The 21,278-nt window shown below is 50.3% G+C and overlaps 1 protein-coding gene across 9 annotated transcripts in view; it reads left to right on the top strand.

Moving 5' to 3' along the window:
- VWA3A (von Willebrand factor A domain containing 3A) overlaps positions 1-16,873 on the top strand; it is a 61,321-nt gene extending 44,448 nt beyond the window's left edge. For 8 of the 9 annotated variants that reach the window (XM_042922583.1, XM_042922582.1, XM_042922581.1 and 5 more), the window contains 14 exons: positions 1,398-1,468; positions 2,542-2,694; positions 4,230-4,320; positions 5,241-5,351; positions 5,888-5,985; positions 6,838-6,975; positions 8,142-8,250; positions 11,080-11,224; positions 12,005-12,149; positions 12,587-12,738; positions 13,749-13,872; positions 15,428-15,525; positions 15,717-15,782; positions 16,123-16,873. In XM_042922583.1, coding sequence (XP_042778517.1) covers positions 1,398-1,468; positions 2,542-2,694; positions 4,230-4,320; positions 5,241-5,351; positions 5,888-5,985; positions 6,838-6,975; positions 8,142-8,250; positions 11,080-11,224; positions 12,005-12,149; positions 12,587-12,738; positions 13,749-13,872; positions 15,428-15,525; positions 15,717-15,768 — 1,487 coding nt within the window. In that variant the 3' untranslated portion in view covers positions 15,769-15,782; positions 16,123-16,873. Of the gene's footprint in view, positions 1-1,397; positions 1,469-2,541; positions 2,695-4,229; positions 4,321-5,240; positions 5,352-5,887; positions 5,986-6,837; positions 6,976-8,141; positions 8,251-8,649; positions 8,852-11,079; positions 11,225-12,004; positions 12,150-12,586; positions 12,739-13,748; positions 13,873-15,427; positions 15,526-15,716; positions 15,783-16,122 lie in introns of those variants that run through there. The other variant, XM_042922584.1, reaches the window with a different exon arrangement.
- Positions 16,874-21,278: the final 4,405 nt, after the last annotated feature.

Raw genomic sequence — 21,278 nt, 5'->3', positions numbered from 1 at the left:
TCCCTCTCTCTCTCTCTCTCTCTCTCAAAAATAAATAAACACTTTTAAAAAAAAGTGCTAACTTTCTGTTTTCTAAAGTGACATAAATTTTCTTTTTTCTTTTTTTTTTAAACTTTTATTTATTCATTTTTAAGAAAGAGAGAGAGAGCCAGCGAGCTCAAGCGGGGGAGGGGCAGAAAGAGAGAGAGAATCCCAAACAGGCTTTGTGCTGTCAGTGCAGAGCCTGACATGGGGCTTGATCTCATGAAATGTGAGACCATGACCTGAGCCAAAATCAAGAGTTGGACACTTAACCGACTGAACCACCCAGATGCCCATAAGTTTTCTTTTTTAAAATATACTTTTAAGTATGTTAGATAGACATTATGATGATCATTTCACAATATATATAAATATTCATGTATATAACAAAATTATTTGTTGTACACATGAAACTAATATCATGTCATATTATGTGATACATTATGTCAATAATATATGTCTCAATTACATATATACATATATATGCTTTTAAGTAACAAAAGCGATAATACAGATAATGGATTAGGTGGTATGGAGATAAGGCAAAATCATGACTGGGACACAGGAGTGATTGAGGCTCAGGACCCACTAGTACATTCCACCCTCTCTGATTTAGAAACAAAGAATGACTCCCAAGGACATGAGTTACCTGTGGTACAAAATCAGTGGCATAGCTGGGGCTGGAACCCTGGGGCCCTGTTTCCCAGCTCTTTCCATGAAAAGCATTGGGCATATACATAGAAGTTATTGTCGGTGATGATTGCTAATAACAGGACACACTTCTAGAATAGTTATCATATGCCAGACACAGTTCCAAGCATTTTGCATGTATTAGTATTGATTCCTCACAATGATCCTCTGAAGCAGGTTATCCCCATTTTACAGATGGGAAAGCTGAGACAGAATCCAAAAGCATGTGGTTAGTAAGTGGTGGAACCAGGACTTGAACCCAGGCAGGCCCACTTCAGAGTCTGTCTTCTCAGTCATTACATTCCAGTCCCTCTCAAATAAGTCACCAATATTCACTACAGACACTAGATAGTTTAATCCTAAGGTGGGTCTTCTTAGTCACTGGAATAGCGGGACCATCACTCCTAACCCATCCTTCCTCTGGGTGAAGGCAGTCAGCTGGGTGCAAGCCACTGGGTCCTGGGGCCGGCCCCACTACTGGTAACTTCAATGTACCTGCCCATCCCCTTCACCACTGGGTGGGGCTGTGGGGATGGGGGGTGGGGGACCTGGTCAGCACAGCCCATCAGGACCCCTTCCTGCCCCTCGGGCTCAGGTCACCTCCACACAGCCCTCATGTAAAGAGATACGGACGCTCTCCATGATCTACACCCCTCCTCCATGCTCACGATGTGCCTTGCTTCCAGGTATTTACGAAAGCGATGACATCAATGCCATCGTGTCTGAGATGGAAAAGGCTCTCAACTACTCCCAAAAGGTATGCCTTACGTGTGGGGCAAACGACTGCCCTTCTCTATTTGTGCCCTGGGGCTGCCATATAAAGTACCACAAATTAGGCGGCTTAAAGCAATAGACATTTATTCTCTCACCGTTTCAGAGGCTAGAAGTCTGCGATTAAGGTGGCAGAAGGGCCATACTCCTTCTGAGGTCTCTGAGTAGAATCCCTCTGTAGCCCTTCCTAGCTGCCAGTGCTGGTTGGTGTTTAAAACATTGCACAGGGGGCACCTGGCTGGCTCAGTAGGTTAAGCGTCCGACTTGGGCTCAGGTCAGGATCTCACAGTTCGTGGGTTTAAGCCCCGTGTCGGGCTCTGTGCTGATAGCTCAGAGCCTGGAGCTTGCTTTAGATCCTGTGTCTCTTTCCCTCTCTGCCCCTCCTCTGCTTGCGCTCTTTCTCTGTCTCTCAAAAGTGAATAAGCGTTAAAAAAATTTTTAATAAAAAAATTTTTAATAAAAATAAAAATTAAATTAAAAATTGCACTGATACATGTTAAAAATGGCAAGGAAGGGGGGCACCTGGGTGGCTCAGTCAGTTAAGTGTCCAACTCTTGATATCGGCTCAGGTCATGATCTTGTGGTTCGTGAGTTCAAGCCCCTCATTGGGCTCTATGCTGACATCTCAGAGCCTGGAGCCTGCTTCAGATTCTGTGTCTGCCTCTCCCTCTCTTCCCCTCCCCACCTCTCTCTCTCTGAAAAATAAGTAAACATTAAAATTTTTTTTTAAATAGCACTTGCCCTAAAAGCATAGTTGGCATGCTTTCTTGGCACGAGGGTTTGGGACCCCCAGGGAATTAACTAGCCCAGTGCCTGAGGGATCCCACACCCTACATACATGGGACTTACAATTAATAGTTTTGATCCACAGTGCTTATGGCCCCAGAAACAGGAGCCCAGAGGTGCCAATGGACCCAGTCTCTCCTGCTGTGTGTGTGTGTGTGTGTGTGTGTGTGTGTGTGTGTGTGTGTTATGTGCATGTGCACTCTGTCTGTCTGTCCCCTGCTTGGAGGCACACCGTGGCTGGGGTGCTGCTAACCCGCCCAGTCCCCATTGCAGTGTGCCTTACTGGTGTCCTCGCTGAAGAACCAGTCTGGGAAAGAAGTGGAAAGCTCAGCCCTCCTGAAAGAAAAACCAAAGATGTTCAAGCAAAGAAGTCAGCCCAGGAAACTCTATTCTTCCAAGCCCACAGCTCCCTCGGTGGCCAGAATGGTTTGACTCCCCTCCCTAATAACACAGCGTGGATTTTGTTGCCACCTTGTCTCCTGGTCTTTCCTAGATCTTAAAATGACCCAGGCCCCTCTCCCAGACCCCAGGGCCAGCAGGGTGGGGGCAGGGTGCTCAGTGGTCAATGTCCCGGGGGTACCTCCAGCTCCCCCTCTTCTGGGGGATCTGCTTCTCAGCTCTGGGGGCATCTCTGGCCTCCTCTCCACCCACCTTTGGCTCTGCCTGGCTATCTCAGCTTGATTCCTGTGCCGGGTACTAAGGACTCCATGGAATTGGCGCCCACTGCTACATCTGATGGCTGTAAGGCAGAAGGGCTTATCCTGGAGGGTCTGTTTGGGCAAAGGGTACCTAATGGGCTCCTGCTGCCATGGGAGCCACTGCTGCCCAAGGCTTAGCAGGGGCCTGATAGGACCCTGAGGGTAGACCTGTGCCTGCTAGGGCCTTATCCCCGTCACAGCCGATCCAACCTGTCCTACCTAAAATATCCACCCCACTGCAGAAATCAGAGGGACCTCAGAATGACCCCGGACTCCACAGTGCTTGTGAGCAGAAGCAGCAAATACCTGGAGCTCTTCAGTGTTTCACTGATGGACCGATCCTTGCAAACATAATGCATTTGCAAAATGAGGGGACCAGTCCGGATCTTGTGTCGCCTACTCTCAGCCCGGGAGCTGCACTTCCAGGAGGTTCTGTCCACACAGGTTCTGCCCTCATTCAAAGAATTCAAGCAGGTTCCAGGAACCAGCCCAGATGCAAATTCTGGGACGAAACCCCGGAGTCTCAGGAGCTGTGTCTTGGGCCTTCGGTGCTTTCCGAGCCGATTCAGAGTGAAGAGGTTTGGGCTGTGCCAAGGCCTCCAAAGAGGCTCCTGGAATGAGGGCCAGGTAGCAGCAGCCAGGCCTTTTTCACAGCAGCTCACAGTGGTGTGAGCTGGTTGGTCCAAGGCCCTGGGTAATTCTGTTCAGCCATTGCCACATTGCACTTGTGCCCAGTAATGAAGGACTCCTCCCTTAAAACTGAGATGCCCAAGAAGGCACAGAAGTTACCCAAATGGTTGCTTGTCATGCTAGAGGCCCAAAAATCCCAGTCCTAGGAAGAAGGGTGGTAACTGAAGCAAGTTCTGGCAAATCCCACGGGTGTGCTAGCATGCCCCCCCTCCCTGTTATTAAACACACACACACGCACGCACACAATTTTTCACCTCAAAACCCAGTCGCCTCTGAATCTGCTGCAGGAGATGGGGCACACATGTCAGAGGAATCGACTCCCATAGGCCCCTCCCTGCATGGCTTCCTAACGGAGAGCTGAGACTGGGGTTTCATCCCAGAATTTGGGAAGGCAGGGGAAGGCGATGCCTCTAGGCTGGCTCCTGGAACCTGGTGGAGTTCTTTGAATGAGGGCAGTGCCCACATGGGCAGAACCTTCCAGAAACACAACCCCTGGGATGGGAGTAAGCTACACATGGTCTGGGCCTGCTACAGAGAACAGGCCACTGATAGGAAAGACGGCCTGTTTTCTAGAGCCTTAAAGATGACCGTGACAGAGAGAAGAGCTCCCCCTTGGAAGCTCTGACATGGCGGCCACTTAGTGGCAAAGCAGGCGTCCCACCAGGTAAGCGTGACTGTGCTCAGGCTGGTGGGTAGGGGGGTGGAGGGCATGGCCAAGACATGTATTAATTATAATGGTAACCAAAATGACTGATGATCATGAGTCTTTTTCATGTGCTCACCCCTCTGCTAAGATTGTCCCAAGTAAAGCTTACGATAATCAGTCCTGTGTGACAGGTAATCTATTAGTTCCCCATTTCACTGATAAAGAAATTTAGGCCCAAGACCGGCTAAGGATAATGACCAGTGCCAGCTGGTCATGACAGGGCCTCAGTATTTTTATTTAAGTATTCAGCTCATAGAAGTAAGACCATGTATCTTATTAATTTTTTTAAGTTTATTGAGAGAGGGAGGGAGGGAGGTGTAGGGGCAGAAAGAGAGGGAGAGAGAATCCCAAGCAGGCTCTGTGCCGCCAGCACAGAGCCCGATGTGAAGCTCAAACTCACGATCCGTGAGATCAAGACGCAAGCCGAGATCAAGAGTCGGATGCTTGACTGACTGAGCCACCTAGGCGCCCCCGTGTATCTTATTTCTAATGTCAAAGACATAGCAGAATGGTTCAGAGCAGAGTTGTGGAGTCAGCAAGACCTGGGTAGAATCTTTGCTGTGCCCTTACGGACCCTGGGCCCCACTCGCCTTGACTATAAACTGGGGCACGTTGAGGATAAGATAATATGGGTTACAGAAAGCACTTAGCGCCATGCCTGGCACACATCAGTACTTGGTAAACGGCAGCTTTAGCTGTTGCCAATGCAGGTGAGGCCAGAAGACTTGGGGGTAGTCCCTGAGGACCTCAAGGCCATTTTGGAGGCCTATTTCAAGGGCAGAGCATAGCTGAAATTGACAAGTCTTCCAGACAAGCTGGACAGCGTCACCGCATGACCCCACGAGGCTGCTTCAGCCAACAGGCCAATTTTCCTCCAGCTTCAGCCCAGCCAGTGAAAGAAGGGACCGCAGAACGGAGGAGGAAGACCAAGTGGAGGGAAGCAGAGACATCTCTCTCACTGTTTTATACGGAGACGGGGAATAACGTGGGTAAGCGGGAGGTTACACAGATGTCTGGATGGCCCTGTAAGAACTGTAAGGTCAGCAGGCCCGTGGGTAGGGAGACCCCTCCAGCTGTCCCAGGACGCGGGCAGCAGTGTCTCCGGAGCAGGCGTATCCTCAAACCACTCAGGTCTCCCAGTCCAGGGAAATGGGCGTGCAAGTTCTTGACACCGCTCATCCTCCATCAGAGGCAGTGTCCTCAGCTCTGAGGCTGATTGGGAAATTGGGAAGGGAGTGGAGATGAGTGTCCTCGGGTCCCTACCCACTCCCCGCCCCCCCACAATTGATTGCTGCAAAATGGTACAAGTCTCCCAGTAACAATTCACTGATGTGTAGAGAGGCGAGGTCCCAACGCTTCCCCTGATCCACCTAACAGCCTCCCTCTACCCTTCAGCAAATTGGCCTAAGAAATTTTCCAGCTGATTTGATTGACAGAGAAATTAAATGCAAAAGGAAGCCAAAGAGGGGAGTGGAGGGGAGAGGGAAGAGAGGTGCACGAGGTAACCTCACTCTGTTTCTCCTAGGCTCGGTCTACAAGAAATACCCTCAAGGAAGGGGAATACGAAGGGTTAGCTCTTCTATCCAGTTGCCCAGGAAGGATGCAGTTTGCTCAAGCCAGGAGGTATTAAGTTCTTGGGACCTGCACATACCCCTCAAGTAATAATCCCTTCCGCCAACCTTCCACTCGTAGGTAGGTGGACATACTTGGACGTGGAGAGGCATGTGCTCACAATGGCTGCTTAGTGTGGCAGATGGGGAAAGAGTTTAAATAGACCTGTGTTGGAAACCTGGGTCTGCTGGTTCCTAGCTGGGTGACCTTGGGCAAGTCATTTAGCTACACCCCATCTCAGTGTCCCCATTTGTAAAATGACTCCAGTTGTATATCTGCTAGGATTGATGACTAATTGAAGTATATTTTGGGTAAAGCACTTAGTAGTGTCAGAACCTTCTGGCTGCAGGCAGGACAAATCCCCCTTCTTGTTCATATCCTGAAGATACAACCATTCGATGAGAGTCTCTTTCCACAACCATTCAGTAAGAGTCTGAGCTTGGTTCTGACTGGAGCCTGAATCGATCCTGGAGCCATGCTTGATTGCCGCGAGCCTGCCCGTTCTTGTATCTCTCACCGTGACAAGGAGACAGAGATCACCCTAATTGGTTTAGAGTCTGAACTTCAGACTAGTCATGGCTTTCCACTCAAATTTTGTGGGAGAGAGTTGAAATGGCTATTGGAAAAGCAACAGCGTCCACCAGACTAGAAAGTAGCAGGTTCCCTGTTGCCGGTATTTCTTGTGCATTTCTCCCCAGTGCAGGGGAAGGAATCTACATGCCCTGGGTGCTCCATGAAGACCTAGAAACCCCACACTGCAAACACGAGACAGATTTCAAATACAACGTTCTAATAGATGAGTCAGACCATCATTCAATTAAGCCTACATTACCCAAGATAATAGTTCTTTCTTTTATTCTACAGTGGGTAGCAAATTATGGGCTCAAAAAACTGAGGATGGAAATCTCCAGATACGTCGGTCCCAGCTGCACTCATCAGAAGTCAGCCCAGGGGCTGGCGTCAGCCAAATACTGCAACATCCTGCCCAGTATAGAGATCAATGTAAGTCATGGTTTTTGTTGCTATTGTTTCTTTTCTCCCACTTCCTGCCTGTGATCAGCTTCAAATGGCACAATGTGTTGGTGAGAACTCCATGAGAATGTACATGGCTTCTCTTCCTGCTTCTATCCAAAATTGGGACTGTTCTTGGCACATAGGGATGCAGATACTGTTGGAAGAAAAGTCAACTCCTTAGGGTGCCTGACACCATCTTCCAGAGCTAGAAGGGCTCCATGGAGTGAGAATTAGAAATAGTTGCTGAGGGGGCTCCTGGATGGCTCAATCGGTTGACTCTTGATTTTGACTCTTGTCATGATCCCAGGTCAGCTCAGGTCATGATCCCAGAGTAGTGTGATCGAGCCCCTCATGGAGCCGGCTTAAGATTTTCTCTCTCTCCTTCTCCCTCTACTCCTTCCCCCTGCTCTTTCTCTCTCTGTCTCTAAAATAAAAATTTTAAAAAACCACACACACACAAAATAGTTGCTGAGAATAGGGTACTGGCTGAAGAACTCAGCAGAACTCTGTACCCCAATATTGCTGATGATTCTGTTAAGATGGGGAGCATCAGGGGGTTCCCTCCTCCCCTGGGCGGGGACTGTTTTCTAGTTTCTAGTTTGGGGATAATTTTTTCATTGCTAAAACACTGGAACAAGTAAATTTAGTACAAATGAAAAATGAATCATGCTGTTTTTATTTTTGTTTTTGGAAGACCCCATTTTCTATCCTTGCCATTTTATGTGATGTTATTGATGTTAGGGGAAACTAGAAAGCCAAAAGTAGCCACCAAATGCAAAATTATTCACCAGAAGGATTTTATGGGGGTTTTATCATGCCGTCCCCTTCTCCATCTAAGGTCATCTTTTAGTTTGACATTTATGGACTTCCCATCCTACCATGAAGTGTTTTCTAATTTAAAATTTAGAGATGCTATGTTTTTTATTATTTCAGTGGCTGCATGTGCCACAAAACCATCATCCCAATTCCCCTACTCCTCCTAGAACCATAAATCTAGTGGTTTGGTAAAAGAAAAAGCCTTTAAGCAAATATATATATGCCTAATAGAGGTTTTTGGAAATTATTAACCACAACCAACTAAACTATTTAAGGAGATGATGGGGATATGAAGAAAGCTGATGGGGCAAAGTTTGCCTTGGCTTGTCTTAATCCAGGGGGTAGTGAGACATATCCAGTGGACGCCCAGGGAAATGGAAGCATACATCACATGTCTGGAGAAGGTGATGAGGCGCTATGTCCAGAGGCTGCAGTGGCTGCTGTCTGGTGAGCCTGCCTGCTGTCCTGGAGGGTGGAGGGGCATGAAGGCAAGTACAAGGTCAACCCAGGGATGAGGGTCAGTCCTTCCCAGACCAGGTGCACAGGTCAGGGATGAGGCCAGAAAGGTCATCCAGTTACAACATGATTTCTGGATTCCAAGGTCAGGCAAGGTGCCGGATGATAGGGAGGTGGAGCATGGGCCGGTGGGCTGACCAGAAGGGACCCAGGCCTGTCCAGGCCCACCCTGCAAGGCCGTGTCCCGCCCCTTGCCTTCCTGGATGTGACTGAGGGGCTTTCTCTCAAGAGGCTCAATTCAACATTGATTTGACCCTCATAGAACTTGTCTACAAAGGCAGAAATGAGAGGGAGTCCTGACAGAGAAGAATCCCCTGTTCTTCTTTACAGAGGGCACCAAGGCCCCTCCAGGGCAGGTGGACAGCAGGGCTGGCCCAGGAGAGCCAGACTCACACCCTAGAGGAGGGTGGGCTGGAGATCAAGAGACGGCCGGAAGCATCAAGTTCAAGAGGCCAGGCAGATAGCCGGAGCTGGACAGGAGAGTGTTTAGGCTTTGGGGCCTGGAGGGTTCCTGGGACAACAGGAGGAAGGAGGGAGGGAGGCTTTTATAGAGGTCAGGGTCCCACACAGATTCATTAGATCCAATCCTCTGCAGTAGAACCTGGTAAAACAGACCATGTGCAGTGGGGTATAGTGATGACTGCTGCTTTCCAAAGCCTCTGGAGAGCACTGCTAGAGCCACGTGTAGTTGTCGTGTCAGAGCTGACACGGGGGCAAAGAGGTTGTGTGCCTCTCTCCAATCACAATGCACACTTGCTGCTGGGAAGGGTGTGAAGATCAGCAATGCTGCCACCCCAGTGCCACCCAGTACTTCAAAACACCACCAACACTTCCACACCCAGGGCTGCTTCACTTATTCACTCGTTCATTATTCAACAAATGTGTGTTGCTCTCCCGCCAGGTGCTGGGGAGATGGTGGAAGGCAACACCCAACATGGTCCCTGAGCTCGTGGAGCATATGGTCTAGGAGACAGACATTAACCAAAGAGTCCCACAGACAAGTCTAATGTCACAATGGTGACGTGTGTAGGGAGGAGATAGGCATGGGCAGTGAGAGCCTCTGAGAGGGGCAGCGGGCCCGGATAGGAAAATCACAGGAGGCTTCCCTGAGGAGCCAAGATCTGAAGAGTGAATAGATGTTACCTGGGCAAAGAGAGAAAAGACAGGCATGTCTGAGGTGCTGGGGGCTGGCGGTGTGTGTGTGTGGGGGGGGGGGGGCAGTCAGTGCTGAGTGTAAGGACTAAAAGGAAGCCTGTGTGGCTGAGGACGAGGGAGAGTAAGAATGAGACCATCCCAGAGAGATGAGGCCATGCCCAGCCTTTGTCCTTTATCCTAAGAGCAATCGAAGCCACTAAATGTTTTAAATAAGGGGGAAATGATCAAGTTAGCATCGGCAATCATTGCCCTGGTTCTGCATGGAATACTAATTGTTGAGGGGATAGAGCTCGTAGTAGCCCGGGTGAAAGACTGGGCTAGCTGGGAGAGGTGGGGATGGTAGAGGTGGACGGAGTGGGCAGAGTCAGAGAGATGCAGGAGGTCAAAACGACGGGGCTTGGTGGCTCGCACTGTTTCCACCATCTGGTTCCTAAGACGGATCGGCCAGCCGTTTGCAGTTGGAGTTTCCTCGACTCAACTGGCTGGCTGGCCATCTTCATGGAACGTCTCCCATGCCTCAGGATGGCCCCTCTCTTGTCATGTGGACATGAGCACTGCCAGGGAACACCCCAGATGAGTCCTGGAAGGTTCCCGGCCAGTGGGTCCAGCCAGCTCAGTCCATCTTTTCCTGGAAAGCAGCCGATCTTTTCTGTGGCAGTTTTTCCATTTTTTTCTACGACTGCCTCCAGGAAGGTCGCTGAGGCGTGATTCGAGAACGCTGGATGCGTTGTCTTCTGTTCTTCGGCTTTCCCCTGGGTCACTTCTGTATTTAGCCTCGTGAAACTAAAGGCTAGGGTTAGTGGTTGTCTGACTAAAGTGTGGGTTGGAGGACATGGGTTTCTCAGTGGTCACTGCCAGTCTGTGTGACCCTGGCAAGGGTCTCCATCCCAGTCCTCCTGATTCCTTCCAGAGAGTCTTTCTCTCTGTCCTTGAGCATGCCATGCTCCTCTCCTCTGGCCCAGGCTTGCCCAGGCTGTTCCTTCCACACCTTCACCTCTTTCCTCTGCTAGCTGCCCATCCTGCAGTGGTAGCTCACCCACCGAACTCAGATTCTTCCCACTACTGCTCTGTCATGACCCTCGGAGAGCCATAGCTGTGGATTTAACATCTGTCTTGCCTGCCCAACTCTCAGCTCCAGGAGGCCAGGCAGCCTCTCTCCATCACACTTTGCACAGTGCCGGGCTCCGCTGATGTCTGTTGACCAGCTGACGGACACCGTGCTCCATAACATCTTTTCCAGCCCCAAACAATACCGTAACACCACTTAGTCCAGGCGCTTAACTGTAGGGATGAGGAAACTCAGGCCAGAGTGGTTACAACCACTTGTGCAGGTGATCACAGATCACAGGCAAAGACACAGCTGAAACTGTGATGTCCCAAAGCCCAGGCCACTGACCGGCTCTGCCCTTGGACAACTGACGCCCCTTACCCCTCGACAACATCACAAAGGCCATCTCCCAGTGGGCTAACATCTGATTGTCGACCAGTGAGGCAACAGGTGTATTTGGTAGACCTTGTATTTGATAGCTGCCGCGAGAAAAACCAGCAGTGGCAGGAGCGACCCCTCACTCCTTCCCTGCCTCTGCCCCCACGCCCTCGGAGCAGGGAGCCGCCGATTATTTGGCACCATTTTGGAGAGCAAAGTGTGCATCCTGGTGGACACTTCGGGATCCATGGGCCCCTACCTGCAGCAGGTGAAGACGGAGCTGATTCTGCTGATTTGGGAACAGCTGCGCAAGCACTGTAACAGGTGAGAGGCAGGGGGCGAGTGGGTGCGGGGCAGGAAGCGCTGTAACAGGTGAGAGGGAAGGGGGCTAGTGGCTGTGAGGCAAGAAGATCAAAGGGGAAGTTCACTGGGCTTCCCTCCTCACCGCTCACAAGCCTGGAGCTGTAGCTTATTTGAGCAGTAACACTGCGTCCTGTTGCAGAAATAAAGCAGCCTTCAGAAATCCACCTCTGGCCCAGGGACCATTGCAAACAGAGCAAAGGAACCAGCAGATGGCCTTCAATTGTAGATTTCAGCTGAACTTGATTTTTTTAAGAGATTGGGGTTTGGGGTTGTTTTCTCTACCCAGAAAAATTGACCCTAGGAGACGGTAGGAGACTGGTCCTAGACTGGGACTCATCTTTGCCTTAATAACAGCAAACATTTATTGAGCACTTGCTGTGTGCCAAGCACTTTACGTGCATGATTTCATTCAATCCTCACAGTGCCCCAGTGAGGTATTTCCATTATCATCCCCAATTTTCAGAAAAGGAAATTAGGGCTTAGAGAGGTTAAGTAATTTGCCAGAGATCACATGACCTGTAAGTGGCGCAGAGGTGGGGTGCCGATCTATTTCATCTGCATCTAGAATCGTCAGCGTGTACCTCCTCCTTCTCATTCTCCCCGAGGGGCCCCGGGGCTCGATGTAGGGTCTTGACACTGATAGGCTTGCATGGTCCTCACAGAGGTTACTTCCCCCAGGCATCTTCTAACCCATCTCTTTCACCTTCTCTCTGCCCCTACCTTTTCCACTCCCCTCCCCAGGTTTAACCTGCTCAGCTTTGCGGAGGACCTACAGCTGTGGAGCGACACTCTGGTGGAGACCACAGATGCAGCCTGTCACGAGGCTATGCAGTGGGTGACCCACCTGCGTGCTCAGGGGAGCACCTCAGTCTTGCAAGCATTACTGGCAAGTTCTGCCCCCGAGCCCGACTCCGTAGCAAAACAGAAATACCATCACCCCTTCTACCGATCCCGCATTATGCTTTCAAATTACAAAGAGCACTTTTAGATCTACGAAGTGTTACTTTATTTCATTGTCCCGACAACCTGGTGAGAAAGTGATCCTCGTTCTCACTTTAGAGTTGAAGGCACAGAGGCTCAGAGAGGTTAAGTGACTTGCTGGGGTTAACCAGCCCAGAAGTGCGCCATGCTTTCTCCTAGACCTTGGCAGCTTCCTTGGTCTGTGATAGCTGAAAGGGGGGAGGGGAGGGTCTCTCACTCTAAATGGACAAGTCAGTGGGATCCAATCAGAACTATTTCCCTTGGGGACAGCAGGCGATTCGTTTTTGCCCTTCCTGGTTAGTGCCTAGCCCTGAGCCAGACCACCCTCCTGCTCTCTTTCAGAAAGCCTTCAGTTTTCACGATGTGGAAGGATTGTACCTCCTGACCGACGGGAAGCCAGATACAAGCTGCAGCCTTATTCTGAATGAAGTCCAAAGACTCAAGGAGGAAAGAGATGTGAAACTGCACACCATTTCCCTGAACTGCTCAGGCAGGTGGGCAAGAAGGAGCAGGGGCTGAGCTGCACGCCTTTCCCACGGCTGCGTGTGTGAGGTACACATGTGAGCAGCTGGCCCGGTCCAGGGACTCACTTTAGACCCCAGTCTCTCCGGGGCCCAACTCTGTGAGTGAGAAATGAGGAGGGTGCAGGCAGGCGTTACATCAGAGTGAAAGCCCTCCCTCCACCTCCAGCTTGCCCCTCTCAGGCACCGCCGTCCTGACTTTCTCCAGTATGAGAATGGATTTGCGTCCATTCCCACGGTCACGTGTGGTCTTCGCCCTCCCGATCTTTCTCGGAGCACCTTTGTGAAAATTGATGGGAAAAATGTTTAAAGTAGCATTGCCACGGTTATTTTTTTATAAACGATCAGCGCAGAGGAACATGTGTTGGAAAAGAGAGATTCTGCTCCTTCAGAAAAAGACTTGAATGTTTTTGGCGAAACTGATTACTTTGGTGAATTTTTTTTTAATGTTTATTTTTGAGAGAGACAGAGAGAGAGTAAACAGGGGAGGGCAGAGAGAGAGGGAGACACAGAATCTGAAGTAGGCTCCAGGCTCTGAGTGGGGCTCAAACTTAGAATGATGAGATCGTGACCTGAGCCAAAGTCAGACACTTAACCGACTGAGCCCCCCAGGCGCCCCGCTTTGGTGCATATTTGATCTGTCTAAACCACGAGCTTCATAAAGGCCACGCTTGTGTCCCTGCCAGCCCCAACATGTAGTAGCAGGCACTGGCTCCGTGTCCAATTAAGGAACGTGTGCTGGCTGTGTGCTTTCCCACTAGCTGGCGACCCTGAAGCAGGGAATCTGCTTCGTGCAGCAGCTGCCTCACCCATAAACTGACGGGGGTGGGCTTGGTGATGCCAACGTGGTCTCAGTGGCACAGGGCCTCAGGGTCCAGGGCCCACTGCCGCACAGACTTAAGCTCCCCACAGGCTAGGGGTGCAGAGGGAACTTGCCTGGCCAGTCAGCGGGCCGGCCTCAGAACATCTGTTCTCCCAACCAGGGCAGCGGTTGACTTCCTGAGAAATCTAGCCTCCCTCACGGGGGCCCGCTATCACTGCCCTGTTGATGAGGACACACTCTTCAAAATCCACGGCCTGCTGACCAGGAGCTTCGTGGACGAAAGGGTAGGTTGTGGAGCGACTGAGTGAGGTCTGTTCAGATGTCTCGATATAACGTCATTCCCCCCTACCTGAAAAGATCTCTGCTTCTCTTGTGAGAATACGAAGTATTGGCTAGAAAGGGCTGTGTTTCCCTGCTGCTCTTCCTCGAGGCTGGCTCTCCTCGGAGTGGGAAAGCCACAGAGCTTGGAGGTGTTATTTATTTAGTCAATCAATCAATCAATGAATCTCTACACCCAACCACCCAATACGGGGCTTGAACTCACAACCCTGAGATTAAAAGTCACATTCTTTGCCTACAGAGCCAGCCAGGTGCCCGTGGAGGTGTTATTTACTAACAGAACAGTTCACATTCATTGCACTTACTTGTGCAGGTCCATTGCTTTATACAGACTACCCCTTTCAATCCCCTTAACCACTATTATACCCATTAAACGGATGAATAAATAGGCTCAGTAAGGGACAGGAATACACCTAAAGACATAGCAAATGGTAAAGTCAGCCCAGACACTCATGCTCTTAACCTCTTTGCTATAAGTCCTGCTTATTTCTGTGTCCCTGTGTTCAATTCATTGAAACACAGATATTCAAATGATCTAAGTAATAAATCTGGTAAAGTCACAGTTTCTATCACACATGCCAGATACGAGAATACCAAAGACCCTCTCCCGGTCTGACTGAAAAGCTAGGCACGTGTTTATACCTTTTGGGAGCATGGTGCTCTCAGAACATTTTCAAGGCAACAAATCATCACGTAAGACAACCGACCAGAATTCCAGAACCTCTTTTTGGAGCTTAAAGATGACTGCCACAGGACATGGCCTAATTTGTGAGGTCAAGTGCTTTGCAGGACTCCTTCGTTCAAATACGTCTTCTAGGGATAAATACTACAAATAGTTCAGAGAACAGAACAAGTGACAGTAACAAATATTCACCCGTCCTTATAACCCAGGAAAACAAACTTGACAGTGTTGCAAAAGTCCTCAGTTTGATGCCACAAAAAATCAGGTTCTATGAATAGTCTCCAGATGCAGAATGGGATCATTCCTCTCCTGCTGCGAAGGACAGAGGGAGCCTCTTTCTTTCGTACATTCTCTTGCTGATCGTGAGCACTTGTGTCTCTAACTCTAGCCTCTGGAATTCCACTGGCTGACACAAGCGAAAAGCTGCCTGTGCAGCTGTTTTACTAGAAGCAATAGGGAAAGGGCAGAATAGATCTCACTGGGTAACAGTGAGATAAGGAGCATGTTCCACTTCTGTTCTACTGAGAAGAGAGGCGCCGACTGCCGTGAAGTCCAGTGAACACCTTGGTTCGCCGCTACCCACCCCGCTGACTCTCAGACACCTTACCTCAAAGTGTTCCACTTGCAAAGTAGCTACCTTGGCAGGTGGTGAGCTCCTTGTCTCTGGAGGTATGCAAACCGAGGCCCACAGATTGCCTGCACTGGGTAGGAGGCTGCATTTGATTAGCTCTAATTTTTTTTTTCCTGAGATTTTGGATTTTCAGGTTGCACCCAGTCATTGAATGGATCTAATTTCACACTCATTTCCCCTTTCCAAGGACCCCAAATTGCCACTATTTGAAGGAGATGATTTGAGAAGATTGGCCCAGGAGATCACCAAGGCCAGAAGCTTCCTCTGGAAGGCCCAATCCTTCAGGTATGCCCTTCGAGCAGCCCCTCACAGCTGCCTCGTGGCTCTAGCCCACCCAGACCCTGGGCCTCATCAAGACTTGGGCCCACCCTGGTGATGGCACAGCCTTCCTGCAAGAGCTCCTGCCTGCTTCTCCCCACCAGGCCCAGAAATCTGGGCGTCAGGGGGACCTCCTCGCTTCATCTCCTGTCCACTAGGTCTCAACTCCAGAAGAAAAACAACACAGAACCAAATGTCACTCTTTTCTAGAGAAGGGTTCTGAGGTAAGAGGAGGTGATGAGCTCAGGTAAGAGGAGGTGATGAGCTCTCTGTCTCATAAGTATCCACCAAGGATGAGGCAGCATGCTCAGTGTCATGGGTAGTAGTAACTATGGGGAGGGAGGGAGGGATTGGAAATAATGATTCCTCTAAACTGAAAGGCCATCTTACAAATAATCACTCGCTCAGCACACACTGGCCCTGAGGGTGAGGTATCCTAGAAAGCTGTAACCCAGAGTTCATCCCCAGGAAACATGATCCCAGGCACCGGGGCTCTCTGGAAGCTGAGGGAGGGAAGGCTCTGACATCTCAGGTCCACTCTAATGTTCCTGCCCTGTCCCCCAGCACACCCTACACTCCAGCCACAGAATTATCACTCGCTAGGAAGGCTTGCACCAAGCCCTGCCTGGAAACGCCCTTCTTACCACCCTCTGCCTGGTGACTCCTGCTCATCCATCAAGGCACAACTCATATGGCATCAGCTCCACTGTGAAGATGTCCCTGGGACCCATCAAGAGCTTGGAGCCTCCAGCCTTCCTCCCACTGCATCCGGACCAAACATCTGTTTTCACGGCAGTGACACTTAGCATTTATGATGCCTAGCACTCCTTACCATGCTTCCTTACTCCCTTTGCCAACTCTTTTTCTTGGCTGTGAGCTCCCCCAGGATGAGGCTGGTGTCCTAGGTCCCCAGAACCTGCCACAGGGACAGACGTAGTAAACTGTGAGCATCCAGCTTAGCTGTGGGAGTCCGGCTCTGGAAACCAGCCAGAGCTTGTTATTTCTGCCCTGGTCCCCTCACCCTCTGCTTCCCACCACCCTGGTCCAGGGGGGGGTGATGCAGATTCACCATCAGCCCATCTTGGGAGCAAAAACCAGTGAGACTTACCACCTGCCCCCCACCTGTTCAACCAAACTGAATTAAGGTCTGCCCTGCTCAAGCGGGTGAAAATTGGATTGGGTCCACTGGGCCCGGCGCTGCTGTGTACATATGAAATGACTGTCTCATGTATTATGTGGTCTGGAGTGATTTCCTGAGATGAGAAAAAATTGCTTTTATTTAATTAAATAGAATCAAAATGACTTTTAAGCTGAAGTGATGATTTGTCTGTGTGTGTGTGTAAATTTTTGGTGATATAAAATGCTAGTAAAAGACTCATATGCACGGGCACCTGGTAGTTCAGTCAGTTGAGCGTCCGACTTCAGCTTAGGTCATGATTTCATGGTTCATGAGTTGGAGCCCCAGGTTGAGGTTGCTGCTGTCAGTGCATAGAGCCGGCTTCTGGTCCCCCTCTCTATCGGGGGGTCCCCCTCCCCCACATGGGTGCATGCACTCTCTCTCAAAAATACATAAAACTTTTTTTTTAAAGACTCATGCAGAATATATGAAGAATTCCAAATCAATAAGAAACAGAGAAATATCCTAATGTTTTGAAATGGACAAAACACTCAAACAGGTGCAAATAGGCAATAGGTATATGAAAAGGTGCTCAACAGGCTTACCCATCAGTGACATGCAGATTAAAACCACAACAATAGGGGCGCCTGGGTGGCTCAGTTGGTTGAACATCTAGCTCTTGATTTTGGCTCAGGTGATGATCTCACAGTTTGTGGGTTCGGGCACTGCGTCAGACTCTGTGCTGACAGTGTGGAGCCTGCTTGAGATTTTCTGTCTCTCTCCTTCTCTATCTGCCCGTCCCCTGCTCATGCTATCTCATAATAAACAAGCTTAAAAAACAAAAACCCTTAATGATATACCACTGCATGCCCACCAGAATGGCAGAAAGTAAAAAGACTGACAGTATCAAGATACAGAGCAGCTAGAACTCTCCGGCGTTGCTGGGATGGGGACCCCACCCAGTGGATTGCTGACCTAGCAATTCTGCTCCAAGAGAAACAGGTGCATACATTCCATAAAAGACATACACAAGAATGTCTTCACAACAACTTTATTCATAAAAGCCCCAAATTGGAAACTACCTAAATGTCCTACCAATGCTAGAATGGACAAATAAATTGTGACACATTTGTACATTTGTACAGTTTGATACATTTATGATACGTTTGTACATATGTACAGTGTACATTTCTACACATCCATTTCAAAAATAGTTCAGTAGGGGCCCCTGGGTGGCTCAGTCGTGTCTGACTTCCACTTCAGCTCAGGGGTCTCCTCCACATCCCGCCCTGTGCTGACAGCTCAGAGCATGGAGCCTGCTTTGGATTCTTTGTCTCCCTCTCCCTCTGCCCTTTCCCCACTTGTGCTCTGTCTTTCTCTCTTTCTCTCTCAAAAATAAACATCAAAAAAAAGGTTTTTTTCTTTTAACATTTATTCATTTTTGAAAGACAGAGAGCAAACGGGGGAGACACAGAATCCAAAGCAGGCTCCAGACTCTGAGCTGTCAGACGCAGGGCTTGAACTCACAGACCGCGAAATCATGACCTGAGCCGAAGTCGGCTGCTTAACCGACTGAGCCACCCAGGTACCCCCAAAAAAGTTTTTTAAATAGCTCAGTAGGTTAAGTGCCTGACTCTTGATTGCTGCTCAGGTCATGACTTCTTGGTCATGAGATCAAGCCCCACATTGGGCTCTTGCTGGGTGTGGAGCCTGCTTAAGATTCTGTATCTCCCTCTCCCTCTGCCCTTTCCCCCCTACCTTTCTCTAAAAATATAAATAAACAAACAAACAAATAAATAAATAATATAAATAATTAGATAATGAGCTATAACTACTTTCAACAATATACATCCATCTCATGATCAGTGCCAGGCAAAAGAAAAATACATAGTAATTCTATTTATATGAAGTCCAGGAACAAGCAAAACTCTTGTTGGCAACAAAAGTCAGAATAGTGATTGTGAGAGTCATACTGGGGACGTCTGAAGTGCTGGAAATATTCTATATCTTCATCTAGGCAACTTGTAAAATTCAAGGTGTTTCCAAAAAAACCCCACAGTTCACTAAGGCTTGACAAGCCCAGACTTTGGCCAGGCTCGGTGCTGGGCTCAGGGAAGCAGCAGTGACCATAACCCCTGCCCCAGTGGATCTCAGTCTGGTCACTCTCTCGGATAGCTGCCGTTTCACTCACCTCTACAAACAGAGAAAATGGCCTGTGGTGTTTCTATCACTTTGCTAGTGTTACTGTAACAAAGTACCACAAACTGAGTGGCTGAAACAACAGGAATGTATTGTTTCCAGTTCAGGAGGCTGCAAATCCGAGTTTAAAGGACCGGCAGAACTCCAAACTTCACATGATGCTCTGCCTGTGTGCATGTGTGTGTCCAAATTTCCGGCTTTCATGAGGACACCGGTCATAATGGACCAGGCCCTACTCTATATTACTTATCTTTAATTACATATGAGATGACTCTATTTCCAAGGCCACACTCTGAGGTACTGGGTGGTTAGGACTTCAACATGTGGATTTGGGGGGCCAAGGAGGTATACAATTCAACTCATAACTATTGTATCATAAACTATGCTGTTAGCGGGACAACAGCCGCCAGCCGGACCTGGGGATAGGAGTCCTGTGGCCCTGCGGGTGGGAGAGGACAGGCTGGTTTTGGTAAACGGAATGATGCACACAGTTTGGATGTGGTTGGGGAAGCGGTGAAGCACAGGACCCGGGTGTGAACCCCAACCTCTCATATAATGATAACCCCTACCTTTGGTTGAGCCCTGACTGGGCAGGCACCATACTGTTGGCATATACCTTGTGTGCCCCAAGCCCAACAACGTCACAGCCGTACAGCACACACAATTTCCAGTTTGTGGATGAGGAAACTGAGCCTTGTAGCTGCCCAAAGACACGTAGCAAGAAAGTGGCAAAGCCAAGATTTAACGCCAGGGCTGACTCCATGGCCTTCTCCCGCCAGGCTTTGAAGCCTCTTTTCATCTCTCTGAACCTGTTCCCCTGACTCTAAAATTGGGCCAAAACAGAGTTGCGAGGATTAAGCAAGATACCTTACCACCTGGCACCTGGCGTGTTCTGCCTAAGATTTCCTTTTCTCTTTCCCACACCCACCTATGCCCACGGAGGAGGCTCCAATGGGCGAAGACTTCCCAGTAGCCTCTTCAGACCAAAGTAACCAGGTGTCGGTGGCATTTGGGGCTCAGAGTCTGCCCTCAGAAGCACCAGCTGCCGGGCACATGCCTTCCCCTCTGTCACTGCGCCTTGCAAAGGGGTTTTCCAGGGATGGTGTGATCCAGCTGGTCCTCAGCGTAAGGGAAGGACCAGCACTGAAGAAGCACCCCCAAACGCGGAATGACCCCCCCCCAAGAATAGATGAACCCAGAAATGGGTGGAAGAATGCAAGGAAGGAAGGGGAAAGAGATGGGTGGACAGGAGGCAAGAAAGATACATGGAATGAATTAGATGGATGGAAGGCTGGATGGATAAGGTGGAAGGATGGAATGACGGACGGACGGATGGATGGATGGGTAAGATGAATAGATGAGTGGACAAAAATAGTAAAAACAAAATTGTGTGGGAAGATGGATGAAGAGACAACGAGGTGGATGAAGAACAGGTGAGATGATGAACAGGTGGATGAGGAAGAAGGCAGGGAAGGCAGGAGGCATCCTGCACAGACAGGAACGTGTTGGGGAGCGGATGGATGGGTAAGGGGGTGAAGGAAGAAACACTGTTTCTTGGGGTTCCAGGACCACTTTGCGGCAGGACAGGCCAGCACGCAGGGCCTTTGCGTCCTTTCCCTACCAGCAGCTAAGCCCATTTCACCCCATCCCTGTTCGGCGTGCCTCAGTTTCCCCTCTGAGAGCCTGCACCGGGCTCCAGAGAAACGGGGGTGTTCCCACTCCGCGTGTGGGCGGGGCGGGAGGCGGGGCGCGGGGGTGGGTCCCGGAGCCCAGCCCCGCCCCGCCCCAGGAGGCGCCCGCCCAGCAGCGCCCGGGCCTCACGCGGAGAAGGTGGGCTCAGCGCCGGGAGCACGTAGCGCCGCGGGAGCCCAGCCGGGTGAGCGCAGCCGGGCGCTGGCGGGAGCTGGGGGGTAGGGGTGCGGGTGGGGACGGCTGGGGACCCTGGGACGGGGGACAGGGCGGGGGGCCGAGGACACGCCCGAGCTGCCGGGGCCGGGGCTGGGGCTGCTCTCGGAGGGGGGTGGGCACCTGCTCCTGCCCGCCCCCGGGACGCGCTGAGGCCGGGGTGGGTCCCTGGCGCCCCTTCCCCAGTTGCTTTCACCAAACTCCACTTTGGGCCCCCAGGGACCTGGACCCAGGCCGACCCATTTACTGAGACTCCATCAAAGTTAGCGAATGTTCTCTGAGCCTCAGTTTTCATCGCTGGGTGATGGGAGCGGCATCCTCTACTGCACGGGACTGCCAGGGGAATTAAATGCCGCCCTGGCTGCGGTCAGCAGGTGCTTGGCCGCAACACTCCCAGATGCAGAACAGCTCCCGGTGGTTTCATGCAGTCAGCAGCTACTTACCACCTGCTTGGCGCCAGCCCTGTTCTAGGTGCTGGGGACGCGGCTGTGAACAAAGC

The sequence above is a fragment of the Panthera leo genome, chromosome E3 (genome assembly GCF_018350215.1).
Source record: "Panthera leo isolate Ple1 chromosome E3, P.leo_Ple1_pat1.1, whole genome shotgun sequence".
NCBI lineage: Eukaryota > Metazoa > Chordata > Mammalia > Carnivora > Felidae > Panthera > Panthera leo.
The sequence above is the reverse complement of the archived record's forward strand: the minus strand, read 5'-3'. Positions and strand labels throughout refer to the sequence as shown.